The 10,662-nt window shown below is 45.6% G+C and overlaps 1 protein-coding gene across 1 annotated transcript; it reads right to left on the bottom strand.

The window, feature by feature from the left end:
- Positions 1-913: 913 nt before the first annotated feature.
- LOC144141623 (uncharacterized) lies at positions 914-10,010 on the bottom strand. The gene is made up of 3 exons (XM_077673165.1): positions 9,759-10,010; positions 3,223-5,048; positions 914-1,090 (listed from the first exon to the last, which is right to left on the bottom strand). Exons 2-3 carry the CDS (start codon positions 4,839-4,841, stop codon positions 1,054-1,056), a joined length of 1,656 nt encoding a protein of 551 aa, XP_077529291.1. The 5' UTR covers positions 4,842-5,048; positions 9,759-10,010; the 3' UTR covers positions 914-1,053.
- Between the last annotated feature and the right edge of the window lie 652 nt (positions 10,011-10,662).

Raw genomic sequence — 10,662 nt, forward strand, 5'->3', positions numbered from 1 at the left:
CAGGATGATGACCACGTGGCATCAGCCATGTACGTACGCATGGCAATCATGTTGCTCGGTTACAGCATACATCACTTCCATGATGAACGGTAGTGACGTCACCTCGAATCAACCGACCCGGCTACCATGAAGCTGTGCTCTTCCCCACGGGTGACTGGATCCTTCTGTTCCAGACAACATTGGGTCATCACCACCTCATCGGATGATTCAAGAGGCCATAAGGCCATATTGGAACACCGTGGCCAGAGTAAGATTACGTATCAGGTGCCATCCGGGTAACTGGGGGGGGGGGGGGGGGGAGCGGGGGCACCATGACTGTAAATTCCTGTGATAATTCAGTTTCAACAAATTGTATTTCATCGGTTAAGCCCGGCAAATGTTTTTGTCCCTGACAAATTGAAACACACAGGACTGCTGTGGTGAGTGTGACGGAGTGCTGCCTAGGAAAGAAATCAATAGGGCAAGACTTATTCCACCCTATCGAGTCCTTGCGACAAGTTTAAAATATGGTACAGACGGAGTATGTCGTACAAAAAAAAATTTAATGAATTGCTAACAGAGACTAAAGCGAATATTTATGTGCATATATCCGATGCTCAAATCATGTTTCCCGAACAGTTTTACTTCTTACCATTTTGTTTGAATGACATGGGCCCCGAGTTTCATGATGTAGCCCGCGTTTTTGAAGAACTTGAAACAGCGCATCTAACAAAGAAGATAATGTGGAAGCCGAAGTCGCCAAAGCATTTTAATATCCACAGGAGATTGTTTAGTGGTTTCTCCGACAGTTTCTTCGCAGGGGCACAAAAATGACTGTTGGCGAAAACAAGTTAAAATATCTTGATATATCAGAAATTACCGCTTGTCTTGCTGTATCTCAAAAGCAAGGTTCTTTGTCTTGCAATCGCTTGCACCCTTTTGGGATTTCTTATTCCGTTTGTTCCACTACTTGAAGGAGCAAATTTACTTCATAAACATTTATTTTATTCTTCGAAGCGGGAGTACTGCCCGCAATCACACTTTCTCTCTGATTTTGCCTTCTGAAGACCGTGTTCACTGCGCTTCTTCGACTATGGGTTCGAGTTCCAGTCTGGAAAGAGAGAAATAAAAGAAATGCATAGCATTGAGTAGGGCCTGCGGAAAAATGTTTCGATAGTTAGCGTTGTGGGCTGACCAACAATTGTAACCCTAAATAAAAATACAAACAAAAACACCATTTTACTAATGCTGGAAAACCATAGTTTGTATTGTCTGCGCCATGCACTTTCTAGCTGTCCTTAAATTTGTGCATACTTCGGCGGCTACAAAACAAATTCCTAATTTTAATGTCACCAAGCTCTATGTAATTGCGAGATATTGTTATAGCCGTTGTGAAAATGTAAATGGACGACTGCTAGGCTTGCTGATCAATAATAGTTAAACCTTCAAACATCGCCTGAAACTCAAGCTGAAAAGCTGAGTAACCTTGAATTTTCCTTTGTGTTGGTATTACCCGTAGCGCCTTCACTTCAAGCCTTTTTGCGCTGTTTTTATTTCCTTTGGTATTACGATTAAACCATGAACTTCTAACAAAAACAACGCTGTAATGTTTTACTCGTGGTCTGGCTCAAAGGTGCCTAACATTTGCTGTGAGCTGATCAATGCTGTTATCTTGGGGCCATCACAAGCTTTGCATTCTTGAAAGGTACTAGCTATATGTAGCTGGTGTTTATGCTCACTGTTAAGGGGAAATGCTTTTGAATAGACGTTTCAAACAGTTCCTAAGAAAAGGCGAGACGTCAAAAAGCAGCCGCGGATTAAACGACGCAATAAAACCGGCAGGAAACTTCAATATGATTGCGCTCAGCAGATGAAATGGATCATTTAGATACGTAAATATGAAATTATTTGGGGACCGCAAGGGGTTTTGAGAATTCGATTGGGGAAAACGTAACGACAAGGAGTTAGTTTCAAAATTCAGCCCACACGAGATTACCGCGTGAGCGACTGCAGCGCATTGTGGAACTTGGAAACGGGCTTGGAACTTGGCATGGTGGAAGGTGTGTCGGCAGTTGCTCCGACAGATTTGTGCCTGCTTAAATCTATTCGCGACTTATGACAAAAGTCACGCGAGTTTGCCCCATTTGAATACTGAAAGACCATGAGGAAGGTGTCTGGCCTAGGGATCCAGTGTCAGTTTTGTAACAAACGTGCTTCAAAGAGGCTAGCAGGGCTACTTTCTTACGTTTTAAGAAAAGCTGTGCGCTTCCTCGCATGCTCTATTGGTAGTCAATAAAAAATAGGCAGTTTTAGCATACCGTTTCCGTGTTTGCGTTATCGTTCACCGTTTTACCGGAAGCCGGAGTTTCCGTTTACCGCTGAAAACGGTAGGACACGTTTTAGCGTACCGTTTAGTGATTGCGTATTCCGGCCGCCATGGCGCAGGTAGCGACATCTGATGAATTCGACTCAAAGCAAATCACGCATAATTTTGCTGCTCATATCTATTTGGTTTCGTTTAAAGTAGTTTGAATATTTCACTTTTCGGGTGAACCATTCACACTACCTGTAGTGGTTTTGAGAATACTGTATCCATCCCCTCTAGAGCTTTAAAAAGAAAGCGTGTTAGTGGCGCCATCTACGGAGTAGAGTTAAAGTCAAGGTAAAATAGAATTTGCCCCCGCGCTAAATATTTAAGGATGAAATGAGTAAAATATGTCGTAGTAATTACTCAACAACGTACACTACCTTGCCCAGCACAATTTTGGAAGCCTAAAAGCACTCTGCGAGCTCAGAAACTTATCTGAACTATTTCAGGAGGGGAAGGCTTAGCACAAGTAGGGACAGCCATTTTGCCCGCCTATCTGAGAAAAAATGGTCGTTTGTCGCTTTCCTGAGCAATATTTAACAAGAAACACGTAAGAAACAGCATCAAGTACGATTACTTTCATCGTCTGTACAAAGCACAAAGCGCCGATCGCACTGCATTTTCTGTAATCAATACGCGACAGCACACTTCGTCTGCACAGGAAGTTCGCTGGCGACGGTAAAGCCTGTGCCGGTAAGTTACCGTTCACGGTAACTCCCGCGCATGCGCAGTCGACTCCCGCAAACAAGGTAAACGGTAACGTAAACACGGTAACGCTATGCCAAAAACACTCTAATGACTACTTTTTTATGCGAGCCCATAAGATCGTGCATTGCGAAAATTGGAGACAGCATTTACGGTGGCAGATTCCTTACCTTAGGAGAACTCGGCCGTCCTCGACGAAGCCCTGACTCTCCAACTCTAATGGCATGAAATATTTGCCATTAAGTGAAATAGGATAATTAGACCCGTTAACCGGTCTTGAAAAGGCTTCCGTACACATAAACCATGGTGTTGTACACACCTCCAGCTTCTCGGAACTTTGTGGGTGAACGATGCTCAATTTCATTCTGAGATTGAACGGCCACTTCAGAAACGGATCCATTTTTCCTTTGTGCAGTTGAAACCGGAAACGAATCATGCGATGCGTTTTAAGTGAAATTAATCCTGCAGACACGTAGTAGCCTCGCAGGTATACCGGCTCTGCCATTTCCTCCGCTATGTATTGACGTTCCACCCGTTGCTCCAGTGACGCATATTTCTCGAACGTCCACGTGTGCGTTGTGGCATCAGGATCGATGGCCAGGAAGAGGGCAGCTGTGTGAAACAAAAGCACTCGCAATTTAATGCATTGGCAATCAACCGCTGTTGATATTCCTTCCAGCTCAACCTTCGTTTCATCGTGGCCGTCGCGAATAGCCTCTTTAAATGCGGAGAACTGTGCAGTAAGTTCAGTCTTTGCTTCACTATTTCCATCTGTCATCACTTCCTTGATTGCAGTGAACTGTTCGACCAGCTCCGCCTTCATTTCACGGTGCCCGTCTCCCATTGCTTCTTTGAACGACGTAAACTGCGCAGCAAGTTCAGCCTTTGCTTCACTATTTCCATCTCCCATGGCTTTAATGATTCCGGCGAACTGCGATGCCAGCTCCGCCGTCGTTTCACGGTGTCCGTCTCCCATTGCTTCTTTGAACGACGTGAACTGCGCAGCAAGTTCAGCCTTTGCTTCACTATTTCCATCTCCCATGGCTTTAATGATTCTAGCGAACTCCGCTGTCAGCTCCGCCTTCGTGTCACGGTGTCTGTCTCGCATTGCTTCTCTGAACGACGTGAACTGCGCAGCAAGTTCAGCCTTTGCTTCACTATTTCCATCCGCCATTACTTCCATGAATTCGGCGAAATGCGCAGAAAGCTCTGCCTTTGTGTCACGGTGCCCATCTCCCATTGCTTCTCTGAACGACGCGAGCTGCGCTGCAAGCTCATTCTTTGTTTCATTATTTTCGTCTGCCATCTCTCCCCTGAATACGGCGAACTGAGTCGCCAGCTCCGCCTTTGTTTCACGCTGTCCATCTAATATTGCCTCCCTCAATAGGGCAAATTGCTCAACTAATGCCCTCCTATCAATTCTTGTTTGAGCAGCATTATTTAAGCTTTGCTTGAGCCCCTCAAGTGTTTCTAGGAGGCTGAAATTCAATACCTCTTGCCTAGCAATGCCGCTGGGCTTAAAATAATCCAGTTGATGGTTTTGTTCAGCCAATTGATTTTGGATTCGGCTTAGACTGTCTTTGAGTAGCCTCTGCCTTGAGTTTCTTTCGTCCGCGTGTGCGTCGTCAGAATCTGTTGCGGCAAGTGCGATCTGAAAAGCCCAGCTAATTTCCTTAAGCTGCGATTGAATCGATGACAGGACCGTTGAATTGGGCTTGCCTATCGGCCGACTGGACGTTATTACGTCTGAGCATGTACTACTCAGAGGTTCCTGTTTTTTGAAAACCATTGGCCTCGCTTGGACCTCAGCTGTACTTGGTATTCTGGAAGCGCCAGAGTGACTTTTAAGATGTGCGCACACGTCGGAGACCAGGATTGCAGCACGACATTGAGGACATGTCGTGAAGTGGTGCTCACACTCATTGTGAAAGTGCTTGGAAATGTCCGCAGCAGGTGTGATGACATTGCAGCCATTGGTGTTATTCCAGCATAAAACCTGCACCAGAAGAAGAAGTTGCGTTGGGTGACATAGCGGCTTTTACTGGATATTAGGGCATTGTTTGAGACCACTGCGAGTTTTTTTCTGTAAAGCATACCAAAATCGTGAACAAGATTTGCAGACAATTTACAGAGACAACACTAAACCCTAATTGGTCTATTTATTTTATAATCTATGAAGCCTTAAGGAGTAATCCACAATCGTGGAGTTTGTAGCTTGGGTGATTCTAGTCACTTGTCCCCAAGCAACATTCTACGAAGCTTTGTGGGCGGAATGGCGGCCGCCAGCCCCTTCATGCTGAGCCCGCAATGGACACTCTACCAGGGAGTGCTGAATTGCGTGTGCTAACAATAGAGCTCGGAAACGACGAACTGAAAACTAATGGGAACTTCAGTCGACCACATGGCTGCTTCGCATACTACTCAGGGTTCCCCTACGGGAAGATGGTGTAATTTGTTCGTAAAATGTGTTTGTAAATGTTTTTGATGTGTCCTAAACAAGAGCTGGCTTTCCAGCTCCTGTGACGCACTCACTGATTTACTAAGGCCTTTTTTTTATTTTAATACTGTTAACTATTCTCCCACTGCTGCATTTCTACTGATGCTTTTTGTGCTAATTTCAGTACTTTTTTATTTTTGGATGTAATGTAATTTTTATTGTCTGCATTTAATGTTTGTAGTTTTGGTGTTTTCAGTTGCTTTGCTGCATTTTTAGTTGTGATTTTTTCCCGAGTGTGGACTAAATAGGAAATACGTCTCCTTCTGTGTAGATATGGAGTAGTAACCGTTTTTTATGCTGGGATATTTTATTTCAAATAAATTGCTTTTTGAGTGACATTGCAAAATGAACCGATTGTTGTGATATTTTCTTGGAAAATAATGTCTGAGCTTGTTTTTTCATTTTTTCATGTTTCAAAACAGCTTGTTCTTTTCTGTTTGCTTGTAACTGTATACAACACTATACAGTGGGGGTATACAGTGTATACAGGGGGGGTAGTAGCAGGCGGAGCGAAAACACGCTGCCTCGGGGGGAATAGCAGAACCCTCTTGGGGCGTAACGGGTTGCTTTCGAAGAGAGAAGTAGTACCCTTCTGCAGTATCCGGTAACGCCGCAGCCAATACAGCTTATTCACACCTAAAGGGAGTGACGGAACGCTGCCTTGGAGATGGCATTGCAATTCACATACAGAATTCAAGTACTCCACCTCAAAAGCAGCAAGTAAATCCCACTAGGAGTATTTCACCTCTCATTTTGACGGCCACTTGCCACTCCCGGGAAGAGTAGCCGAATGCTTCAAATGGGAGTGAAATATGGAACATAAGTTTTTACTCCTAGACCACAACTCCTCGACTTCTTAGAGTGCGTGAATGCTGTTCTTACTCCACGCGGCCTCTCCCGCCTCTGAAGGAGCCCACCTGTTTCTGTTCGAACTGTCCGCCGTCAACATGCCTGAGGCACAATCCTCATTCTACTACGACTTCCTTCACTTGTTCTAGAGTCTTCCTGCCAAAATAAAGTTTCTCTCTCTCTCTCTCCCCTTTCTTCGTCCTGAATAGGCGCTAGGGGGACCAGCCTGAAATCGGGAACTATGGCGACGACGTGCCATCTTCCCAAAATATTAATACTATGAATTTGAAACACCAAAGCTATAGGAAAATGCTTGCTCGTGACACACGAACGTCATGGCAGGTTGCGCACCAGCTGCGCATAACCCTGATTTCGGGGGAGCAGTCACGTGTGTCAGTCTGCTTGCCGACGTAACTCGCACGGCTAGACGAAGAAACCAAAGCGAAGGAAAAGAGGCATACGCGTTGTACCAGAAAAAGTGCGGTTGAGGTGACTCGCGTCGAAGACAAAGAAACTACAGCCATAACGCCATCCTGCCCCCCTCCCCCCATCCCCAGGGACTCAGCCGGACGGAGGCCATGTTACTACGGCAGCTCCAAACCGGATCCATTCTCGCACCGGCAACGCTGCACATGTCTTGTAGCGGCAACGTTTTGGACTGTGTTAAGCAGGTTGTTTGGTCTCACACTTCGAATGAGCACACATTCAAATGACGTGTTGGTGAACTTCCTGATGTGTGCTGGTGCTTTTGTATTGTGCCCAAATCGCAGTACCGCGTGTCCTCGTGCCCGACCACAAGGGGCTATGTTTCTACTGCTGTGGCGTGTACGGTCGATCCTTGTGAGTCATTTTGAAAATGAGTTGGCAGTTCTAGGCGAAGAAGCCTTTCTGTTACGGTGGTCCACGCGATTCATAGTAGTCAGGAACAACATCCTGAGCATACGTATTGTACCGTATTGAGTTTTAGCTAGTTTCTGAGCTCTCTCTAGACACCTGTGAACTTTCTCTGGACTGATTTTGCAGTAGCTTGTTTCACCACCACAGACATTTGTTGTGCAAAATGTTGAATGCACCGAGGAATTTTAAATTGAACGGGTTTTTTTTTGTTTTTACGGCAGCGCGGTTACCACTAGTCGTTGCGGCTTGATATGTGGATTGTAATAAATTCTCTTTCCACACATGTTACATCCCGGACTTTATTTGAGTGGTGTTTGCAAATTGTGTGAAGTGGGTCTGGCAGACTAGTGACACATCCTGTGGGGCTGTGTCCGGTTTCCAGACGAAGCGAAGTCAAGGACTTATCCGCCGAAACCCCAAGAAGCAGTGCGCAGTAGCGACGAGGACGTTCAATTTTGGACCGCTCAGCAAGCCCGGGGTGCGCTCGAAAAACACAGACATGGCGACCAGGCAACGGGATCCGCTGGCACTGTGCAGAGTAGCTGCAAACCCTGAGTCGACGCCAGGCCCGTGTCGCCGCGCGTAAAAACCACCGATTTGCACGCATAAATAAAGTTATACCTAAACTAACCTAAGCGAAAAAGCTAATGCAAACGCTATGTTGAATAAAACATGTCATAATTAAGTATTGCCAGGTTTTCGAATTCGGAGCACGTATGCAGAGTGGGATGCCCCAAAGAATTTATTATTTATTTTGTCTTTACTGCGGACAACCAGAACAAGAAGGGTGCTTTTTCGCAGAAATGGGCACTTATGGCTTCTGCCCAAATGAATGACTTCGTTGTTTTGTGCGACCTTCCGTGTCCCCTTGTCCGCCTTCGAAGAGGAGAATAGCTGTGAAGTTTATGACAACCCTCTTGATATTGTCAAAAAAAAATTAAAGCCGTTCCACTCAATGTGAAAGCTGTCGGAAGCGCAGAGCAGTGATTCGCCACAATGGGCTGACCGCCGTTATCTCTTTGCTGCTGCCACCCCATGCAATTCGGATTTCCCGCCTTAGCAGTCCTGCCTGAAACTGCGCCAGCGGGAGTTCTGTTCTCTTTGTACTTTTCTCCCCGCACGTGCCCGGGCTGCACTGCCACATTTTGCGTTTGCTATCGTAAAAACCAACCCAACGGACGTCCTTAACTAAAGAAACGCGGGCGCTGGCGGTTAATTACGTATATTTTTCCTCGAATGTAACGATGGTTTTTTTTTTTGCGCTAAACAACGGGAAGATGCATGACAAGCGCCAGCGTTTCATGAGTTTCGAACGCTTATGGCTATATAAACCGCTTGGCTTTCGAATCCTCTGGGGTGCGCCGCGAACAGCGTTACCCAGGGGCGCAGCCTTGGTGCTCGAACGAGCGAGCTACGACAACAAGGTGAGCGCCTAAAGTGCTCTGCACTTAAGACGTTTTTTGTCTGCCGACTGGGACAAGGAGGCGCCATTGAATGGTTTACTCATCATTGCCAATAGTCGCTTACGCTTAAAGTTAAACATACTCACCGTTGGGCTTTTTGGCTCGAGGTATAATTGTTGGACGCGAAACGTTCACGCCTGAGAAATTCCTAAATTTTATTCGTACTAGTAATATACTTACACGCAAAGGTGTGCTCATGCGAATGACTTCATAAACGGAAGCAGGTAGTTATTTTTCAAGTTGCTTCTGGTTCCGGAATGCCGACAGTCATATCGTTTCATGAGCTTTGCGCGCTGTGCAGGAAACACAAACTTCGTATTTTCCATTCTATGGCCAAAAATATCTTGCCAACAAAAGCTAACGGTCGCAATAATTTTATTTGCACCGCTGCCAAGCGAACGAGGTTCCCCATTATCCTCGTGCAATAGTGTCCTAATAGCCATGGTGTTGTTCTTAACTAACCGTCATTTAGTATATTTGTCTGATTAAAAATTGGAATGGTACAAATTCTTAGGAGCAGTTTTCATCCTGTGATGAAAAAGCACAAGATCATAGTAGTAATGTATATAGCTTACTAATAAAGATATAAGAGGTATGACACATGGAAAATGCTGACGAATTCAATACAAGATGTGTTGGAATACGCATTCGTGTGAATGAGTCGTATTGTGTAAGCTTCCGCAGCAGCCTTTGTTGGACGGGAATATAATGTATGTATACTGGTGTGCGTTGGGAACTTGGAATAACCCCAAGGCAACGAGAATAGCAGCTATCTACCTACGTAGGAAGATGGCACCACTTGGAACCGTGTAGTCCATACCTCCCTATATTTCTTCTATTACCTTTAGCGACCTCACTTGGGCGTCCAGGTGAGTATTCGACATTTTAAGTCTGCTTTTAAGGTTACGAAACAGCATATTTCTGCATGTGACTGTTCGCCAAGTTACCTGCGATTATCAAATAGTTAAAAGCGTCCCAGCGATAACATTGTCCGCCTCACCTGCTTTTCCAAGACGCTTTTGGCGGCATGACTTATCCAGGAGACGTCTTCTTCCGAGCAGCAGTCTCCGTCCAGAGGACAAGAGACCTTGTCGCTCAGCCGACATTGTTCGTGGCACCGTTTGCACACAAAGTGCCCGCAAGTGAAAAGCCCGACCAACTTCGATACGAAGCCGCACGCGTCGCATATTTTCGCTGCAGGAAGAGGTTCCACAAAAGAGAGCGGTCTTCGGTCCACCTCTTCGGAGAAGCCGACCAGTGTGTAGATGTGGCCAGGCGAAGCCATTTTGCCAGGCAGAATAAACGCTCAACAAATAGTGTTGCCGCTTCTATTGGCAGTCTTTTGCGATATGGGAGAGTGAACACTTATCTTGCATTTTTGCTGGCTGCGCCGCGGCCTTAGGTACTAGTAATCTCAACGTTTATCGGGCTTTGATTGTGAGTGACGACCTTTCCTTTGCTAGCAGCGTAGCAAAGGCCCCGATACCGTGTCTGCGGTTTCGGTGCGGCTAACAAAGTCAATCTTCCAAAGCTTGACTTGCAACGCAAAGTCCCTACACTAGTCTTCTTTGAAAAATTATTTCACTCATGTTGTGACGCATAGGTTATCATGCCCGCTCATCTTAAATCTTCCCCAACTAACCACCAAGTTGCTGTTCATCTTTCGCATGCCCGTAGAATTTCCCACCTTCGCTCGTTTCCCGTTCAGCCAGCCAACGATTCGGACGACCTTCCGCCCCACGGCGTAGACCACTCGAGCCCCATTCTGCTCAAAAGGCACGTCGAAGAAGCCCTGTCCCAATTCCCGGCCATCATGTATAACCACGCACCGGTGCTTTGAAAGAATAATAAATAAATAAATAAATAAATAAATAAATAAATAAATAAATAAATAAATAAATAAA

This window comes from Haemaphysalis longicornis, unplaced genomic scaffold, assembly GCF_048455015.1.
Source record: "Haemaphysalis longicornis isolate Haplotype H1 unplaced genomic scaffold, Haemaphysalis longicornis Haplotype H1 scaffold_6, whole genome shotgun sequence".
NCBI lineage: Eukaryota > Metazoa > Arthropoda > Arachnida > Ixodida > Ixodidae > Haemaphysalis > Haemaphysalis longicornis.

What these genes read in the sequence shown, in the direction of transcription:
- LOC144141623 (XM_077673165.1), bottom strand. Translation starts at nt 4,841, where the DNA reads ATGGTTTTCAAAAAACAGGAACCTCTGAGTAGTACATGCTCAGACGTA. An exon ending in GACGGCCGAGTTCTCCTAAG is followed by an intron (nt 1,091 to 3,222) that starts GTAAGGAATCTG and finishes CTCTCTTTCCAG; the next exon opens with ACTGGAACTCGAACCCATAG.